The sequence below is a fragment of the Haliotis rubra genome, unplaced genomic scaffold, assembly GCF_003918875.1.
Source record: "Haliotis rubra isolate DU_JTF1 unplaced genomic scaffold, ASM391887v1 Scf32, whole genome shotgun sequence".
In the NCBI taxonomy this organism is placed as follows: Eukaryota; Metazoa; Mollusca; class Gastropoda; order Lepetellida; family Haliotidae; genus Haliotis; species Haliotis rubra.
The window spans coordinates 1,964,581-1,986,702 of record NW_025766991.1 but is presented as its reverse complement, the minus strand read 5'-3'; the positions used below and the strand labels follow the sequence as shown (position 1 = coordinate 1,986,702).

General features: G+C 39.0%; 2 protein-coding genes across 5 annotated transcripts in view; both read left to right on the top strand.

The window, feature by feature from the left end:
- The window catches only part of LOC124283682 (probable gamma-butyrobetaine dioxygenase), a 41,927-nt gene extending 38,855 nt beyond the window's left edge, over positions 1–3,072 (top strand). For all 4 annotated transcript variants that reach the window (XM_046719688.1, XM_046719687.1, XM_046719686.1 and 1 more), the window contains exon 16: positions 2,450–3,072. In XM_046719688.1, coding sequence (XP_046575644.1) covers positions 2,450–2,557 — 108 coding nt within the window. In that variant the 3' untranslated portion in view covers positions 2,558–3,072. The remainder of the gene's footprint in view (positions 1–2,449) is intronic.
- A 7,999-nt stretch (positions 3,073–11,071) lies between these two features.
- On the top strand, positions 11,072–21,149 carry LOC124283681. The gene is made up of 6 exons (XM_046719684.1): positions 11,072–11,169; positions 12,935–13,165; positions 14,493–14,632; positions 15,847–15,962; positions 18,356–18,591; positions 20,062–21,149. The coding sequence occupies exons 2-6, from the start codon at positions 12,979–12,981 to the stop codon at positions 20,880–20,882; spliced, it is 1,500 nt and encodes a 499-aa protein (XP_046575640.1). The 5' UTR covers positions 11,072–11,169; positions 12,935–12,978; the 3' UTR covers positions 20,883–21,149.
- The last annotated feature ends 973 nt before the right edge of the window (positions 21,150–22,122 follow it).

Sequence of the window (22,122 nt, the reverse complement as noted above, 5' to 3'; positions counted from 1 at the left end):
AGGGTCATCTTGATCAATGACATATCTTTGGTTGTCCTCTCTATCAGACACGCTCTTCTACTGGAGGTAGGGTCATCTTGATCAATGACATATCTTTGGTTGTCCCTCTATAAGACATTCTCTTCTACTGGAGGTAGGGTCATCTTGATCAATGACATATCTTTGGTTGTCCTCTCTATCAGACATTCTCTTATACTGGAGGTAGGGTCATCTTGATCAGTGACATATCTTATTGTCCTCTAACAGACATTCTCTTCTACTTGAGGTAGGGTCATCTTGATCAATGACATATCTTTGGTTGTCCTCTAACAGACACGCTCTTCTACTGGAGGTAGGGTCATCTTGATCAATGACATATCTTTGGTTGTCCTCTAACAGACACGCTCTTCTACTGGAGGTAGGGTCATCTTGATCAATGACATATCTTTGGTTGTCCTCTATAAGACATTCTCTTCTACTGGAGGTAGGGTCATCTTGATCAATGACATATCTTTGGTTGTCCTCTATCAGACATTCTCTTATACTGGAGGTAGGGTCATCTTGATCAATGACATATCTTTGGTTGTCCTCTATCAGACACGCTCTTATACTTGAGGTAGGGTCATCTTGATCAATGACATATCTTTGGTTGTCCTCTAACAGACATTCTCTTCTCCTGGAGGTAGGGTCATCTTGATCAATGACATATCTTTGGTTGTCCTCTATCAGACACTCTCTTCTACTGGAGGTAGGGGTCATCTTGATCAATGACATGGGTTGTCCTCCAGGTAGGGTCATCTTGATCAATGACATATCTTTGGTTGTCCTCTCTAACAGACACGCTCTTCTACTTGAGGTAGGGTCATCTTGATCAGTGACATATCTTTGGTTGTCCTCTATCAGACATTCTCTTCTACTGGAGGTAGGGTCATCTTGATTAATGACATATCTTTGGTTGTCCTCTAACAGACATTCTCTTCTACTGGAGGTAGGGTCATCTTGATCAATGACATATCTTTGGTTGTCCTCTATCAGACACTCTCTTCTACTGGAGGTAGGGTCATCTTGATCAGTGACATATCTTTGGTTGTCCTCTAACAGACACGCTCTCTTCTACTGGAGGTAGGGTCATCTTGATCAGTGACATATCTTAAGTTGTCCTCTAACAGACATTCTCTTCTACTACTGAGGTAGGGTCATCTTGATCAATGACATATCTTTGGTTGTCCTCTAACAGACACGCTCTTCTTCTACTGGTGGTAGGGTCATCTTGATCAATGACATATCTTTGGTTGTCCTCTAGCAGAAACAGCTCTTCTACTGGAGGTAGGGTCATCTTGATCAATGACATATCTTTGGTTGTCCTCTATAAGACATTCTCTTCTACTGGAGGTAGGGTCATCTTGATCAATGACATATCTTTGGTTGTCCTCTATCAGACATTCTCTTATACTGGAGGTAGGGTCATCTTGATAAATGACATATCTTTGGTTGTCCTCTAACAGACACGCTCTTATACTTGAGGTAGGGTCATCTTGATCAGTGACATATCTTTGGTTGTCCTCTAACAGACATTCTCTTCTACTGGAGGTAGGGTCATCTTGATCAATGACATATCTTTGGTTGTCCTCTATCAGACACTCTCTTCTACTGGAGGTAGGGTCATCTTGATCAATGACATGTCTTTGGTTGTCCTCCAACAGACATGCTCTTCTACTGGAGGTAGGGTCATCTTGATCAATGACATATCTTTGGTTGTCCTCTAACAGACAAGCTCTTCTACTTGAGGTAGGGTCATCTTGATCAGTGACATATCTTTGGTTGTCCTCTATCAGACATCTCTCTTCTACTTGAGGTAGGGTCATCTTGATCAGTGACATATCTTTGGTTGTCCTCCAAAAGACATTCTCTTCTACTGGAGGTAGGGTCATCTTGATCAATGACATATCTTTGGTTGTCCTCCAACAGACATTCTCTTTTACTGGAGGTAGGGTCATCTTGATCAATGACATATCTTTGGTTGTCCTCCAACAGACATTCTCTTCTACTGGAGGTAGGGTCATCTTGATCAATGACATATCTTTGCTTGTCCTCTAACAGACACGCTCTTCTACTGGAGGTAGGGTCATCTTGATCAATGACATATTTGTTGGAGGTACGGTTTTCTTGATGGATGAGAATCCTTTGTTGTCCTTGAACAGTGGTCCCCACCTTTTTAAGGCAGCATCTTGTTGACAGTACATCTGTATGTTATTACAGAGGTGCTTGCCAACTGAAATCTTGATCAAAGATACATCTATTGTTACACTTTAACAGAGGTGTTTGCCAGCTACAGAAAGTGTCATGTTCATCCATAGCATTGCTACTCTCAAATGGAGGTTCCTTCTTAATGTCTAATCATCTGTTGTTTCAAATGAACTATTTCCAGTTTGAAAAAGGGTCTATCTTTATGTGAAACTGACTTTTTCAGGGCTGCTATGTTCATATTGACCACTTCAAGAGCAAGCTACAGGTTCTCTCAAACACAGTCGGTGATGGGCATCCTGCTAGAAGAGTTGGAAACCAGGACTGGTTCTGATATGTTGGGGCACCTACAACTCCACCAACCAGGTGCTGTGCTAGAAGCACAACGGCTCTAATTTGTGTTGGGGCATCGTGAAATCAAGAATCAGCATCTTGATGTGTAGAGTTCTGATGCTTAGACATTCTAGTATTTGTTATTCATTTGTGTGAATTTTTGCCCCAGTAATGACCCTTAGTCATGTGTCAGTACACATGTTTGGCTTTCAACCTTCCATTTTGACATGGTATGAGTAAAAGAAAGTAAACTGATATGTTTACTGAATCAGATATTATTTCAGCCGTAGGCTTCCCAAGACAGGTTATTGTTACATTATTTGTTGCCAAGATAGTAAATATACTGCTCCACTATTTGTTTTCATGACACTTAATATACTGCTCCACCATTTGTTTTCGTGACAGTTGATATACTGTTCCACTATTTGTTTTCATGACACTTAATATACTGCTCCACCATTTGTTTTCATGACAGTTGATATACTGCTCCACCATTTGTTTTCATGACACTTACTATACTGTTCCACTATTTGTTTTCATGTCACTTTTAACACTTTTAAAATATACTGCTCCACTATTTGTTTTCATGACACTTAATATACTGCTGCACTATTTGTTTTCATGTCACTTTTAAAATATACTGCTGCACTATTTGTTTTCATGTCACTTTTAAAATATACTGCTCCACTATTTGTTTTCAGGACACTTAATATACTGCTCCACTATATATTTTCATGACAGTTGATAAACTGTTTCTCTATTTGTTTTCATGACAATTGATATACTGTTCCACTATTTGTTCCAATGACAGTCAATATATTGTTCCACTATTTGTTCCCATGTAATCATGAGATCAAACCAGAGTGATGTCATATATATCTCACACCTGAGTTTGTGCAGAAACCTACTTCTGACGTTTTGAAAATATAATGTGATTCAGCATGAAGTGTGCTCAGATGTCAGTGAATATTCAGTTGTGGAAATATACTTAGTTCCAAAAGAAACGCGACATTCATGTTTGTTTTTGAAATTTCGATAATTGTCTTATCTACTTTACAATCATAACGAATGTGCATGTTAAATGTTCTTTTAAACCAATTTTCGAAATTAAACTTCAGAAACAAGACTTTTAACGTAACAACATTTTTATGGGACGAAACAACAGAGCGCATCACATACCGGGTAAACGCATGCCCTGACGCATTGTGCACGTGAATTTAATGATACGATGCTTTAACCATTAGGCTAACCCACTGCCCCTCTTAACAGGGTTAAATGTAGGTGTTTCAAGCATGGCAATATGTATATGTATCACCCTGGTGTCATCATTGTCTTATTTAATTGTCTATATATATTCATTTAGGAAGAAAAATCTCCTTTATCTCTTTGTTTGTGTTTGTTTGTTGTTTAATGCCACACTCAGTATTATTCAAGATATATGGCGGCAGTTTGTACATAATCAAGTCTGGACCATTCAATCCAGTGATCAACGTCATGAGCATTGCTCTACACACTTGGGATACGAACACCTTTGTCAACCAAGTCAGTGAGTCTGACCACTCGATCCTGTTAGTCACCTCTTATGACAAGCATGGGTTGCTGAAGATCAATTCTAATCCGGATCTTCAGGGGTGAAGAGACATGTCTAAGCACATGACATGTTTATCATCTTGATATAGAATATGAGTATTCATTTTGTCTTAATCTGTAACCACTACTTTGGTTTTAGATTATGAATCGCCTAAAATGTACAATAAAGGAGGTTAGGAACACCTCAAAGCTGAGATCGCTCTGTAGAATGGCTTCCTGCTCATTTTTGTAATGCAGTCATCAAAATATTTGTTTATAGCCCTTCAACTGACTATATTAAACATGCTAATGTGTGTTGTTGTTTTGTTTTTTCTTTCAACCAATATAAGGTAAGAGAGGAGGTTTTGTCTGTTGTTTGGGGGACAAATTTCAATCAAACATGTCATTCTGTATTTGTTATGTTGTAACCGCAATATTTCAGCTATTTGTAGGTCTGCAAATAATTTAGCCTGGACCTGACAATCCAGTGATTGACATCATGAGCATCAATCAACGTAGGTGGGCTTAGATGTCATGCATCAACCAAGTCCAACTCCAGTTAGTCACGTCTTGCAAGCATGGACTACTTTTGGTCTTCACCAGTCTAACCTAATCTTCACAGTCTAAACCTAATCTTCACAGTCTAAACCTAATCTTCATCAGTCTCTATTGCATATTGGACTTCCCATACTGTGTTGGGACATAGAGAATCTCAACTGAGTGTCTTCATATAGAGGATATTATATGAGTGTCCATGTCATACTATGGTTACGACACGAGTGCCTAAATGTTGGTATTTCCGAGCGAGAGCGAGGGATATACCGATATTTATGCACGAGTGTCGTAAACATAGTATGATATGGGCACTCATATAATATTCTGTTTATTACCGAAGTCAAATTGAGATAAATATACCCAAATCTACTTTTAAACATACACTCATGTTCCTGGGGGATTTAACACCTGGCCCTGTTGATTATCTTTGGTCTGGCAAGACTAAACATGTTTACCCAGACTGGTCAACGTCAGTAGTTTACTATGCCGCGGTTACAGTATCCCTATATCTGTTTCTTGTTTAATGTCAGCGTTTAAGGGTCAATGCTGGTCTTCTGAAAGGTCTAAATCATACGACACACACGTCTACAACTCTCTCTGGCAAGAAATAATATCTTCTTTAAAATGTGTGGTCCATTTACTACGTCCAAATATATATGCTTTCTTAATTGCAAATGATCTTTGAATTCGGTTCTATTGGGTTCGTTTCTTTGGGTTCCATCTTTCGAGATTGGATTTGGTATTTTGTTAAGGAACCGCCGTCTTGGTTTCCAAAACTATTGGTGTGTTTATCTATGTGAGGCCTTACTTATAACTCACTTTCAGTAACACATGCGTTTTAAGAGTAGGTTATTAAAGAAGATAGACATAGTTTCATGAAGTTTATGAGTTAAAGCCAATCGGAGATATAGACGTGAGCTGTAAATCGTGCAGTTACATTCCTCTAACCTTTCTTATGGTTGAGAGTTGTGACATATGGAAACATGTTTAATTCGGAACAGACAAGGGACATAGCTAGCATGATATTGCTCTCCTTAGGTCTGATCCCAGCTCAACACATGTCATCGTATACAAATTACGTAGATCGATGCTGACGCTGTTGATCATTGGATTGTCTGGTCCAGACTATATTATTTACAGACTTCCGCATTATAGCTGGAATAGCTGCAGCGTTAAACAACAAACCAAACCCAACCAAAAATCGATCCCACAGATCGCACAGATTATGATTCTTGGCCATTGCTCCCCCGCCATTGCTGGAATATTGGAATAATGCTTAAACTGCGCAAAACCATACTCGGTCAGTTGTTCGGTGTATTATAAAATCAAGAGCAAGGTGATAATAATAGTAAAGTGTTGTTTCAGCACCATTTTGAAAACAGGAATGGATTCCAGGCCAGTACATTGCGTACGGTAAATAATTCCCTTGAACAGCACTGGTTTCGTTCATGTGTCGGCGAATAGCATATGTTTATCTGCTATTATCTAAACGTTATCGTGTTCCATATGGGTGCGAGCACAGAAGGGAAACATGTCCCAGGACGTAAAGTTCAATGGCAGTAGGACAGTCAGTTTGTTTGTTCTTGCTTTGCATGGAATATATTTCTGAACAGTGGTGGAACAAATTCAAAACCAAGAACACGAAAAAAGCCACCATGTTGAAGAAATTAAACCCACATCTGTAGGAACTAGCAGTCCGCAATATGAGGGCAGTCGAACTAACTCGGACCGTGGGTCAGACCAATGATTACTTTGACCATCAGTCCATGCCTTGGGTATGCCATTTGACACTCACTCAATTAAATAACCTACCCCTGACCATTCCGCCCAAATGAGCTGCCAGAACCGTGAATTGAACTAGAAAAGCGATTCCCCGTGATCAAGACGAAGGAGTACAAATACATCAAGAAGAATGTAAAATGCTCGTTGAGATGAAGAGCTACGTTTTCCTTGAAAAATAATTGGGGGGAGAAGAGACACCGGTTGCTTACATTATTGATCACTGGTTTGTCTGGTCTAGGCAGACGGTTCTCTGTGTCGTAAGTTGGCTGTAGGCTGAATGTTGCAGTGGTGAATAAATACAACAAAACAGCACTCAAACAACATAACTTTACACCCCACTGGGGTTCTATCGGACTGGAAAAAATCTGGATCTTGCCTCGTATATTTAAGAAGGAAATACAATTTATGTATCTTGACAGCTTCTATTCTACAAATGGATATCATGATCAGTATTAACAGATAAATAATATGTAAAACCGTTTTCCCTTTGAGTAATATAATAATATTTTAGTCCGACTCATCTGCCGATGGACGTATAGATTTCAGACCATTACATCAACGATACAGACAAAAGTAGGTCTTGGCAGTACATTTCAAGTAACAAGTTTGTCATATCTTGACCAGATAGTAAGCTTTTACATGTTAAGACGTAGCTGGTCACTTTCGGATCAGCCTAGAAGATAAAATGTCAGTTGATAAGATAAGCCAAATATTCTTGAGGTTCTCCCAGTACGCGGAGAGGGCATCGAATTTCAAAACAGAATGATTTCGTTATGAGAAACCCCAAACAAGACAAAATGATTTTTCATTAGACTATTCTGACCAAAGCGACTTTTTGTGACCATGCAATCAGGGTAAAATCGCAGTTTAATTCAGTGTTTTGAACGTTCAGTCCCCGCGTGAAGAATGGGCGAGTAGAATTTCCACTGTATAATGTCAATCTATTCAAGCCACAATATATAATTATTGTAATATCTACGTAAATAATACTTCTTTGTAGTTGATACTTTCAACAATCATTGAAATACTTTCGTCCACGTTGAAGATACGTTACTTCCACGTAGCTGATACTTACATCGTAACTTCACAACACAATATCACGGTCTCGTTTATAATTTCATATATGCTTCATTTCAAAAGTTTAGACTCACTAGTGTCAATATAGCTACTTTCTTCTGGCAGCTGTTCTAAACTAAATTCTGCAAACTATTCCATGCTGTTTAAAGGTACTGTTTACACAGGAACTGGTGTATTGTAAAACAAATTCGTAACGTTGAAAAGATTATTGTCATGAATTCAAGAAATGATACAAATCAGTGAAAATTGGCGAATTCTTAACACAACTTTACACCAAAACGCAGCTTTTCACATGCACTTGGTTCCCCCAAGTTAGTGGAGAAATCAATCTTCGATGTAACATATATATAGTGAGTGTTTTAAGTGAGTCTAAACTTTTGAAATGAAGTATATATACATGAAAGTATATGCTCCGTAGAGAAACGTATCAGCTACGTAGGTAGACGTAGCTACTATTATCTGTTAGATTGTGATACTAACACTGTTCCTTATCAGTCAACTAAGCCTATACTGACAAACTGTCCCGATCCTCACAGCTGTTCAGATTAACGCCGTCTCATAAGAACATTTTTCACCGTGTGAGAAATACGCTCTATGTCGTAAAGCGCATGTAAAATCTCCAAATAATCATCAACATCGTCATCAACAATAATCATCATCATCACATTTAAAACAGAATATATTCATGTTTCACGGCTAATTTGTCTATATGATACTCGCAGAACACTAGCATCAAGGTATACATTGTCACCGACAGGGACAGCGTTTATATAGTGCCAAGACAATGTACACATATCAAAGCCCGTTTGCAAGTTTGTGAATATTACATTCATGGTAACTTTAATACAAGGATTGGAAATGCGCATATGTTTCACTGCTATCCTTTATATTTCTCACTGCTCTCAGATAATTGCCCATGCTAAAATACGTGAATGAAAGGTTCCAGGATACCGCTAATTTCAGCCCTTCTGGCACAGCCCATCTTTTATATTAAACAGGTCATGTAGTCAAAAATGGACCTCATAATAATTTTTTTTGAGGGTAAAGAGACATTGATAGACAGGGTTACTGCCCGCCAGGCTGTATATGGTATGACACTAACACTTTGAAGCACATGTACACTTTCAATAACTGTCATACTCCACTGTCATTATGACCACTTCTTTTGTGTGGGTAGAGCGTCTGCACGGAAAGGTCGGGAGGTCAGTTTCCTGTCGTGTCAGACATAAGATTTTAAAGTGTGGTCCTTGTTGTTACGCCGCCTATGATGATGGATTAAAAGGATAGAATAAGGACTGGTTGACTCTGTAAACTGAATCTGAAATTGGGACTTATCACGTGCGCACGCACGCACGCACACACACGCACACTACATAAATTGTCATGTAGTTACCTAAAAGGGCGTGACATGAACCACCATTGATTGACGTAATCCATATAAAAATAATACGTTGAGTGAATGGACTCGCAGTGAGCACATTTCAGTTTCGGCTTCTTGCATGGGTTGTAAAGAATCGGATGTTATAGCTTTCGAGGCACACACAATGTGCTTAAGAAGGGTAAAAGAATCCTCTTTAACCATAAGGATAGACCATAACCCAGCAGGTTATCTCAGGTACCTTCAAACAATATCCGCCCGACAGGTTAAAGCGTTAGCTCGTGCCCGAGTTCGATTCCCACATGTGCGATGCCCTTTTAATACATCACCACTGCCCAATGCTTTTGAGTTCATTGCATAAAAATGTCCTTAATCTAGTGGTATCACAACACTCAGCGTGATTACCCAGTCCGTTCATTTCAAAGAGAAAATTACCAGTCTTCCCATATGCGCGCGAAGCATATGGAAAGACTGGTAATTTTCTCTTTGTTGCGCAACCCTATTTGCGCTACAATTTGCCTGTGATCAAACAGACACATAATACTGTTCACAAATGTATTACACACGTCACTAACTCACGTTCAAACACCAATCTTCATATCATGCAAAACTGAGACATTGTCCGTGTGTAATTAGGATAACCATAAACTGTTGCTAATCAGCTGAGCTTACAAGAATAAAACCAGGGATAATCTACAGCAAATCTTCTATTCTCCCTGATAAAACATACTGAGATCAGAGTCCACATAATATATTATTATGTCGTCTCTAGTGAGACTGCCAAATGTTTTTTAGTTTTTTTTATTCATTCCCATAGTTACAAAGATGCAAACATATTACTGTAACAGCAGTGAGTGAGTGAGCATGGTTTAATGCCGCTTTTAGGAACACTCCAGCAATATCATGACACCAGAAACAGGTCCACACACAGTACCCATGTGGGGAATATAACCCGGGTCAACCACTTAACCACTAGGCTACTCTGCCGCCTCAGTGACAGAAGCAATATACAAGTAAAATACGTTGACACATACCAACTTCTATAGGGTGGTTGAAAATAGTCAATGATTGAGATAAGGGATGAAAGGAAACCATTTTTTCAAAATTGTCCACGTCATTGTTTCTTTTGGAAATATTTATTTCTGCAAGAAAGATGAATTCTAAGGTTTTCAGACAGTTAATTAATTTGGGAATTGTTTTTTTTGTTCATATTACATAAATAAATATGTCTCTTTGCAGAGAAAAATATATGGTTTAGTATTTTGTTAGCTTGTGAAGTACCAAACCAGATATTTTGTAATTTTGATTTCTTTGTTGAGGTATTTATTGATCCAGATCTCAAGCTCATTCCAAAATGTCTTGGTTTCCTTACAATTCCAGTATACATGACAGATTGTTTCCTGTAGGTCATTACAAAAACTGCATATGTCAGAATGAGACTGACAAATTACTCGGCTGTGATTGTAATTACGCCATGGTTGTCGCCATCTTAGTCCATAGTCCATGCTCTATGTAGTGATTAGTGTTGGGAATTGGTTAAAATCACATAATTGATGATTGGTTCATTACAACCGATCAAGCATCGAAAATAATTGGTTAGCGTCATTTATGAAATTTTCCTGGTTATTTTTGTCAATACACACAAAAACATAAAGGAAAAACATGTAGTTCTTTGAGGTGTTTTGTGCAAATTGCACATCTTTAAAAGATGACTAGTATGTTAGGAACATAAATTTCTTGGGGTCTTTAAGATAAATTCATTTGTGACTTGGAACGAGCTTGTAGTGCTCATAAATGTAACAGACAAAACCAACCATGTGAAAAATATTGTTAATGCAAAAAGTGTTCCAGAATCGTTTGTGTTCGATTATGAGAAAACATGATCGATTGTTTGGTCGTTTAGCCACTGCGACCAATCTTCGATTATTTCAATTAATCGGACCACCACTAGTAGTGATCCATACCTGTAAACATATTCAACAATTAAACATTCCCCAATCTTAGAAAATGCGAGTTGGCAACATGTTAGACCATTAGATCACTTGATTCGAACGGAAGGAATAAGCAAGTCTAGAAAACTGTTTGATGTCCAGAGTTAATTCCCTTAGTTCTCCAACAGGTGGCAGTTTCTACATCCGTACATTGGTACTTCCTGTATGTTGAGAGCAGCTAAAGTAAACATGGAATTGTGCTGTGTGTTCGGAGTCAATTATATGTGAAATATGTTTCTTTAGTGATTACATGGGATGCAGGTAACGTTAACTGTTGATGTGGATGTATGAATAACTGGAAATGTTGCTCGAAATACATTTTAAAGGGAGGAATCCCAGCTGTAGTGCAAGCATTTATTGGTGGTGTGAACTATTCACTTTCACATTTTCCACTTCATGCTAACTGAAATTAGTTTCACAGGTTGTCTCATAATTGAAATTCATCTGTTACTCTTATAAAACATGCCCATCAACACCTATGTTACCCATATAGTTGTTACCACTGACGAACACGCTACAAGGGATTGACATCCTGATGGTACATGACAGATGTCACTTTACCACTGAAAGATAGAAACACTTGGGCTCAGTTTATATTCACAATTTTCAATGAATTTGTACGAAAACCATTACACATCATGATTGAAAACAGCCATCCTGGAAAAGCTAACATGACTTTATAAGGAATAGTTGAAACGTTAAGCTACGTTAGAGATACCTTGTTTTCAATACAGAGGTAGATTTTCTACAAATTTAGCTGTGTTAAACTGAACACATGTTATATTTGGAATTACACTTTCTCAGTAAAGTAAAGATTCTAGTACTTTCGTTGGGTTGAGTCCCATCCTGGATTTAAACCGACAGACACCCTCAGAGTCAGGCACTTAATTGCCAGCACACAAAGTTAACCGTCTAACCTCAGTCAAATGTTCAAATTCATGTTTTTTGTGTCTTGATCAACCACTAATTCCTAACTGCCTATCTAGGACATTGTGAAATAATTTATCTAAAATAGAACAAAAGGTCACCCAAATAGAATGTCTTTTACTCTTGAAGTACAAATGTTTTTTATAAATCTGTTTTCTGTGTAGTATCACTATTAGTGACAATGAGTCTGTAACCATGGTAACAATAGTTAACTTATTATCAGTGTATTTGACATGCAAGAACCAAGCAAGTAATAATTTTAAACTTATTATGGACCAATTATCATGATTACCTGTGTTGGAGTAAAAGGTTAATGTTACACTGCAGTTCTGTGTCTGTATAAATACAGCCTGGCTATATGCAAATTTACTTAATGTTATTGTGGTAATATGAATATTGCACTTACAGGTCAAATTGACAGTATTTAAATCTGCTAACTGTCCTCATGTTTGTTAAGTATAGAAGTTAAGGGATCCCTGTCAAAATGTTAAATCTTAATAATATACTGGGTCCCTAGATTCTAATACTGGAGTATGAGGAATAAAGAATGAATTGTAAGTGTGGTATGACAGCTAAGTATTTACTGAACTAGTCTTATGTATTAAGGCTTTATGGTTACCAATTTAAGGGGGCAGTGGGGTAGCCTATTGGTTAAAGCGTCTGGTTGTCACGCCGATGACCCCGGGTTTGATTCCCTACATCATAGTACATGGATACAATGTGTGAAGCCCATTTCTGGTGTCCTCCGCCGTGATATTGCTGGAATATTGCTGAAAGCGGCATAAAACCATACTCACTCACTCACTCACCAATTTTTGACACAGTCAGCTTGGAATGATCTGGTAGCCTAGAATTAGTCTTCTAGACATATGTCATAAGTTCCTATTTGCGTAGATCGATGCTCATGCTGTTCATCACTGAATTGTCTGGTCCAGACCGATTATTTACAGACCGCTGCCATATAGTTGGAATATTGTTCAGTTCGGCAACAAACCATCCAACCATCCACTTGGTTTTATTGTTCTTTTACACAGTAAAGATTTATCAGGTCAGCTGTATTCCAAATACATGTTCTTTATTCCCCTGTGTCATGTTGCAGTCTGAAAGCACCTTGGTGTAGAATGTTACCCCCCTGACTCACCGATGAGCACCATGTTCCATTCGTCTCATATCCACGTGCCTCGCAGCCGGCGACCAAATGCACTGCGGACATTCGTCACATCCTCATCATTTGGGCCCACGGAGACCAAGGAGCCACTTAGGCGGGGGATAATGTTCACAACCGTTGCCAGTGTTCTCCTTCTTGTGGGGAGCATCCTAACATGGCTGGGTAAGACATCAGTCATCACACTGTTCTGGAGGGTTTGGTGAATTGTTCTGAAAACTATTGGGAATTCAGTTCATGATTCGTTATCACTAGAATCAAATAATCATGCATTTTTTACAAAGGAGTGTTTTTTCATGAATTTGGTTGTCACTTATTAAAGCGAGTCTTGCAAAGGGGAATAGATCTAAGAAAAGCAGGATAATTGTCATCACTCATATATATATTTAAATTGACAGTAATTTGGTCACTGGACATTGTCATGATCATATATCATTATCAACACTGTAACTATGGCCAAAACATTTCAAAGAATTTCTTTTGTTTTTGTTTCACTGAATATAATGAATAATACTTTGGATGATTACTTGTTTTTGTACTCATAAGACAATAATCGTATTCGTTACCCAATAGTCTTGGAAATTTTAACTATAAATTGTATATGTTCAGGAGAACCCATCACTAGTATAGGTACTATGCTAGTCGGATATGGCCTCCCTTGTTCATTGCTATCTACGGTTGTCATTTGCCTATACAGTGTATACTGTCAGTGCTTTTTGACTTAGGGTAATCTGCGACCCGCCGTCCAACCGTGGTATAAGTGCAAATCATGAGATAGGATAAGTTTACAAATTTTGAAATTTTAACAATAAATTGTATATTTATATACTTATCCTATCTCACGGGATGTATGCCCACCCAGCCTCCCCGCTACTCAGATTACGGAGGTAGCTCCAAGAAGAGAATGATCACTCTGAGGTAGTCACGTGGGTAGATAGGGGAGCGTGCTGCATGCTCAGCATGGGACTAGGGCCTGTCCTATAAGGAGAGCCTGGGGAACACGGGCGTATGGACAAGAGAGGCCTACAGGGAAAGTTCTCATTCATTCCACTCAGCGTCGAAGCAAGAGAGAGAAGTGCAAATCGTGAGATAGGATAAGTTTAAAAATATGATATTCGCTTCCTAGTGGATTCGTTGCTGCCCTTGTATTGAGTTGTTACAATACAAAATTTATCCAAACCCGGGTCCACTGACAAATACGACATTACTTTGTGAGATGCTATTTGGTATAAGACCGTGAAGTTCCTGGATAGGATTGGTCTTCAGCAACCCATGCTTGTCGTAAAAGGTGACTAACGGGATCGGGTGGTCAGGCCCGCTGACTTGGTAGATACATGTCATCATATCTGAATTGCGCAGATCGATGCTCATGCTGTCGATCACTGGATTGTCTGGTCCAGACTCGATTATTTCAGACAGCTGCCTTATAGCTGGAATATTGCGTGTGTTTAAACAACAAACCAAACAAGCTATTTGGTATTTGTTCTTTCAGGGTTCAATGATGTATTTGGTGGCAAGGTGTCCATGACCGGCCCACTGCTGATAGCTCTAGCTCTCCTACTTCTCTTGTTGTCCATGAGGCAGTTTGTTATAGCTCGGAAACGAAATAACTCCACCAGGAATGGACTACAGGTATGAACATAAAGAAAACAACCAGAGTTATTATAATCAGAATTACAGGTAATATATCCAGTAAATTATGGATATCATCATCAGAGTGTATCACTGAAGGTCTTTTTATCATGTCTGTCTAATATGGGTGATGGAGTAGCCTAGTAGTTAAATGGTCCGCTTGTCGCCTGGGTTTCGATTTCCCACATGGGTACAATGTGTGAAGTCCATTTCTGGTGTCCCCAGCCGTGATATTGCTGGAATATTGCTAAAAGTGGCGTAAAACCCAACTCACTCACTCACTCACTTATGTCTGTTTTGTAAGAAAATGAAGACTTGCCAGTCACAATAAATAAGCAATGTTAGATATTAGAGAGGTCATTTTTTTGTGGTTGACATTATATAAAATCATCAAATCCTGATGCAGTGGGCTTTTGTGTAATGGTTTGTCAGTACCGTGCCTTGTTTGTGTGCTCCACCTGAGTGCTTTACCTCCAAACAGAAGACCTGTATTAGAGACTGTTCATAATTTATGGCCAGGGGGGTTGATGATAAATTTTTATGGAGAAGCATGTACAATGTGAATGATCCCCCCTAAAATTTATGTACAAAGTAAGTGACCCCCCCTGCATGTCATGTACAAAATCAATGACCCCCTCCCTTCCAGTATGTTTTAAGCATAATTTTAAAATATTTTTATGTACAAAATTGCTGACCCCGCTAGAAACGTGTACAAATTTGCTGACCCCCTACCTCCCCAGAACAAAATGGGTGACCCCCTTTAAAATCATCATCACCCCTAGCCATAAATTATGAACGGTCCCTTTAGATGATTACTTTGGGCTTTCCTCAAGCAGACATGACAGATGCGATTGAAATACTGTTCGACTGGTCTTCAGCAACCCATGCTTATCGTAAGAGGTGACTAACAGGATTCGTGTGGTCAGACTCACTGACTGGGTTGACACAAGTCATCATATCCTAATTGCGTAGATCAATCCTCATGATGTTGATCACTGGATTGTCTGGTCCAAGCTCGATTATTTACAGACCACTGCCATATAGCTGGAATATTGCTGAGTGCGGCGTAAAACAACAAACCAACCAACTGTTCGAAGCTGTGGTAAATCCAACTCACTCACTCTCTTAGCTGGTTACTTTGTATGCTAAGTAACATCACATTTTTTAAAGACCATACACTTATACATGATTTGGTTGCCTGTTATTTCCAACAGCTGGGACAGATGGGGCGTGGCACGGTGACAGCAGTGGTAGTGGATCGTAACGATGGCCTGGGTGCTGTCACTGTCATCATGGATGCCCTGAATGTCACCCCTGACACACAAATGAGGTAGGAGCTCATTATTTGTCATGAAAGTCTTTCAGGGCCCAATATGGTAGTAAATTTGGAGTTCAGATATTTATCCTTATTGGGCAATGGGGGATTGATGTTAGGAGCTGTCATATATTTTGGTGGGACCTTTTAGTTTCCCTGATCAGCTGTGACACAACCTGCTAAAGGTCAGAATAGGTCAGCAGTGCCCAATATATTAGATACGACCGCCTCCGTGGTGTATTGGTTAGAGCGTCCGCCCGGGAGAGCGGAAGGTCACGGGTTCGATCCCCGACCGCGTCATACCAAAAGACGTTAAAATATGGTACTTGTTGGTCCCTGCCTGGCGCTCGGCATTACTGGGTACAACAAGGACTGGTCAGCTCGGAGTCAGTATAATGTGTCTGAGTGGGGTATTCATGCTTCACTGCGGCATGGTATCTCAGTGGGCTAGCACTATAAAACCAGCTTCAGTCTGGGCTAGTACAAGCAGCCGCACATACACATACACACGGATGCACGGCGTCAGATGAGCAAAATATTCTCAAGCACGACGTTAAACCCCATATCACCTCACCTCACCTCACCTCAATATATTAGATACTGGTCAGAATACCAGTACATGTCTCCAGTACATTTATATCTGACAGGCTATAGTAGGTCTAAATTACTCAGACAGGTCAGACTTTGTCCTCAATGGCCGATGTGGTATAATAATATTATAATATTATAAAACCAATAATAGCGATTTGAAACTATGATCATTTGTTAAACAACTTTTATCCTAAGTTGAATAAAATTCTGACATTTAAATGTTCAATTGGCAAGGTAGAATTATGAGGATTCAACCTCTTTCACTTTATTTGATTTACTGTTTTTTTAACGTGAAATTCATCGGTATGTTTTCACTGCAAACAGACTATATCTTTAGTTGTCATGTCAAATAGATGGCTTCATCACTAATAGAAGTACCTGTAAAATCTTGTACTTTGGCCCTATTGGCATGATTGAGTAACACTATCTTCTGTCAAAATGCATTGAAAACTGGTGACATATCTCAACTCTCTTTTGACCAATGATAACATATAAAGAAAATGTCTGATATGAGACAAGTAGAAGATGGTTTCGCTTAACATGCTGCAATACTTTTAGCATGATCATAAAAAATGAAATCCACATTTCATGACATACTTGAATGCTCAGGCCAATGACAAGTTGTATATCACAGGACTATTTTTATGGATATACAACATATTTATTCTGTAAAGGTAACGTTTTGACATAGATTCTAATGTTGTTAACAACCACTTGCTTGACAACGACATTAGAATCAATGTCGAAACATGGTCTATACAGAATAAAGAAGTTGTTTATCCATAAAAAATATAGTCCTCATTCTTCATCTCCTCAACTTGCCAATCCAAGAAGTTGTTCTATTTGATACTTTTTGTGGAGATGTGATTATTTTGTGATAATGATTGTATGGCATGATTATCTCATTGACATTGTAACTTGATGTCAAGGCATCTTTTAAATACTTTTGATTGTTGGTGTATATAGTAGTGGTGTTCCGATTAATTGAAATAATCAAAGATTGGTCGCAGTGACCAAACAACCAAGCAATCGATCACATTTTCTCATAATCGAACATAAACGATTTTGGAACTACTGTTTTAGTCTTTGAAATACTTTGAACATATCTTAGAAGTTGTCAGGGCCTGGAAACATGTCTATTTCTTAGAAAACTCACTTCACTAACTGAAAAGTCATGACTGAATATTTCTCCAAGACTCCAGGAAGTTTATGTTCATGATATATTAGTCATCTCTTTAAATTAACAAGTTGCATCATGTTATACTTTTCTGCAGTAACAACCTGGATAGGAAAATCTGAAAAAATGACTCTAACCAAGTTTTTTTGATGATTGTTCGTTTGTAATGAAGCAATCATCAATTGTGTGATTTCAACCAATTCCCAACACTAGTATATAGTATATTCTTTGGTTAGCAGACCAGAGTTGTGGATATCTTTCTAAGATTAAGAATGTATGTATAACTCATGTTTTTAGAGATCCCAGATTCCTCCCATTTCATTGTCCAGTTGCCATTGCAATAGGTGGTCTAGTGGTTCGATTCCCCATATGGGTACAGTGTGTGAAGCCCATTTCTGGTGTCCTCGGCAGTGATATTGTTGGAATATTGCTAAAACTAAAAGCGGCGTAAAACTAATGTCATTCACCCATGCCTAGAGGTTGAAGCATGTGCTTGTTACATCAAAGATGAATTCAGTTCCCTAATGAGTACAATGGTGAAACCCCTGTAGACTAAGACACTGGTGGTGTGAAACTCATTCACTAATGAAAGAAAATGTGTTAATGTCATTATACTCACACAGTGTCTTCCTGTTTGCAGAAGCTATGCATCATCCACAGGGGAAGACTGTGCACCTCCATCCTACAGTGAGGTGACACAGGAAAATACAAGTTGCATCCCCCCAGCAGGGCATCATCATCTTGACCAGGATGAACCCCCTCCGCCATACGAGGAGGCTGTTGGGGTAGAAGTGTCTTCATCTACCCTCAATCGCTCTACTCTCCATGCTCACACAGACGAAACTACACTGCCAGCCTATACATCATGGGCTCCAGGTAAATATATATTGTATACATCATGGGCTCCAGGTAAATATAGTGTATACATCATGGGCTATATATTGTATACATCATGGGCTCCAGGTAAATATAGTGTATACATCATGGGCTATATATTGTATACATCATGGGCTCCAGGTAAATATAGTGTATACATCATGGGCTATATATTGTATACATCATGGGCTCCCGGTAAATATATATTGTATACATCATGGGCTCCAGGTAAATATAGTGTATACATCATGGGCTCAAGGTAAATATATTGTATACATCATTGGCTCCCCGGTAAATATAGTGTATACATCATGGGCTATATATTGTATACATCATGGGCTCCCGGTAAATATATTGTATACATCACTGGCTCCAGGTAAATATAGTGTATACATCATGGGCTATATATTGTATACATCATGGGCTCCAGGTAAATATATATTGTATACATCATGGGATCCAGGTAAATATAGTGTATACATCATGGGCTTCAGGTAAATATATTGTATGCATCATTGGCTCCAGGTAAATATAGTGTATACATCATGGGCTATATATTGTATACATCATGGGCTCCCGGTAAATATATATTGAATACATCATGGGCTTGAGGTAAATATATTGTATACATCATTGGCTCCCCGGTAAATATAGTGTATACATCATGGGCTCCAGGTATATATATTGTATACATCATGGGCTTCAGGTAAATATATTGTATGCATCATTGGCTCCAGGTAAATATAGTGTATACATCATGGGCTATATATTGTATACATCATGGGCTTTCGGTAAATATATATTGTATACATCATGGGCTCCCGGTAAATATATTGTATACATCATTGGCTCCCCGGAAAATATAGTGTATACATGATGGGCTATATATTGTATACATCATGGGCTCCCGGTAAATATAGTGTATACATCATGGGCTCCAGGTATATATATTGTATACATCATGGGCTCCAGGTAAATATATTGTATACATCATGGGCTCCAGGTGAATATATTGTATACATCATGGGCTTGAGGTAAATATATTGTATACATCATTGGCTCCAGGTGAATATATTGTATACATCATGGGCTCCAGGTAAATATATTGTATACATCATGGGCTTGAGGTAAATATATTGTATACATCATTGGCTCCAGGTATATATAGTGTATACATCATGGGCCCCAGGTAAATATAGTGTATACATCATGGGCTCCAGCTATATATCTGGGCCATCAGGTATAGATCATGTGCACAGGTATGTATATCTATATATATCATAAGCTATATATCTTATTTAGGTGATGAGCTCCATCTCATGCAACACAATCAGTGTCAAATTTAGCTGTGCATCAAACACTTTCTCACAATGAGGCTCTGATTGCTGAACTTCAAGTTTGATTTCTCTTTCAAGCTCTTGGATTTTTAGCTATGACATCACATCAACAAACACTTTTCCTTCCCCACAGGCTGTAATGTAGACACCTCCAGCAATACACTGACTATCCCAGGACAGATGGCCCAGTGTTACCGTCGCTGCACATTCCCTACACAGCCTGGACTAGACACCAGTGGTGGAGGACACCAACTTGCATCTCTCGCCACAGGACAGACACTCACTACAGCTGAGCTCACTCAGGGCACTAATGGACCCTGGTCTTCTTCAGGAAGGTTTTTTCTAATTCCACATTTTCTAGGAGTTTTAGCCAATAGGCGAGGTGACCCTGCAGCGAGTGTGACTGGTGAGCTGCCCCCGGCCTACCAGCCAGTTGACACTACCGGTCGCTCCCCACTCACCTACCTTCAAGCCATGAGTGTAGGCAACCAACCATGTCCCCCACAAGACCACCTGGGGGTTCAGAGTCCCCATGAGTCCCGTTCTCTTGCTCATCCAATGTTACCGGACCACCCTGTTGACACCTACCATCTGCCTCCTACTGAGTGTAGTCGACAGGGAGTTGTCCCAAACTCCAGCTTCCCAGACTCCAGTCTCACCACCTGCAGCCTCCCTATGTCTGCTGAGACACCGTCAAGTCAAGTCTGCTGCTCGACGTCATCCATTCTGCCAATCTCCAGCATGGCGGCCTCCAGTTTGACGGGTATAGGTGTTACAGGATCCAGTATGAAGGCCTCCAGCACACCCATGCCTAGTATTGTGGGCTGCAGTTCTCCTCCTAGGGTTACCAGCCACCACAGCAGCACCACCAGCCCCTCTGCTGCAGCACGCTTTCTGCAGGCTCCACGCAACCCCAACTCCCCCATCATAGATGAGCTGGAGGAGGTGGTATAGTCTTAGGGCACAGCTGTGTGTATGCTAGTGATGTTTTGGTACAGAGATAGTTATGTAATGCAGGACACAGCTGCTGATATCATACATTGATTAGTAGGGGTTGTGCTGTGATAAAAATGACACGTAAAATATAAGATTTTGTTTTTTACTGAATGTATATTTAAACCAGACCAATATAATTTCTTGTTTTGACGATGTTCATCCGAAAGTATATGAAAAGATTGTGGGAAAACTGGAAAAAAATTCAGCTTTTTGTATTAAAATATCAATGGCTAAATGGTCACTATTTTGTGCCTGTTATGAGTAATAACATATTTTCCTTGAGACTTAATTAATTTGGGAAATAATGTTATGTTTTCACTTCAGGGGAAAGTATTTATCATCATATCAATGTAACTATGAGTTTTAAGTAAAAACTTGAGCAGTTATTTCCCTTATTGAAATTTTAATTGGGGAATTAGGTGAAAGTTAACACACTTTTCTTTAAAACAAGTAATTAATTTGGTCTTGCTTTCATTTGGAAAACGATAAGACTATCAAACTGATATGTACAAATATCCTACATTTAAATACTTCTGAAATTCGGACAGCCAGATAACATGCATGCAAACAAATTTTCAGTGAGTATAAAAAATATAACTAGATATTTTGTAAACCCTTAATATCCAAACATTATGGTATCGCAATGTGTCATAAGAATTAAACAAATATCGTATATAGCATACCGCGCCCCATGTAGTTTCACACCTCATATATATGCACTCAGAAAGTGGTAATGCAAGTCAGTCAATGCCAACTCTTAACAAGCAAACTCAAATATTAAGGGTTGGGAGTTTGGGACATGGAAATTATTTAATACTGCTCATTTGTGTATTTCTTCCAGGAATACGATTGAGATTGAAAAGATTGACAGTGTAGCAAGAATTGTTGTATTTTACAAGACTCATGTTGTCTCACATGAAGTGCTGTGTTCCACATACTGAGTGAGCGATATAGTCCCGACCTGATGAAGATAAGACACTTTGGGGATTCTACCCCATGTATATTATAGATCTACAGCCAGCTTTTTTTAGTGCTTCCACAGAGAGTCTGTGCCTAGGGTTCCTTCTGAGGTAAATGCTGTAGACAGACTGATTCTTTTATGTATAGGAGATTTGGAATCAAATTAACACGCAAAGGCGGATCCAAGATTTCGAAGAAGCTGGTACCTGTACTACCAAGTGACTTGACGAAGGATGCA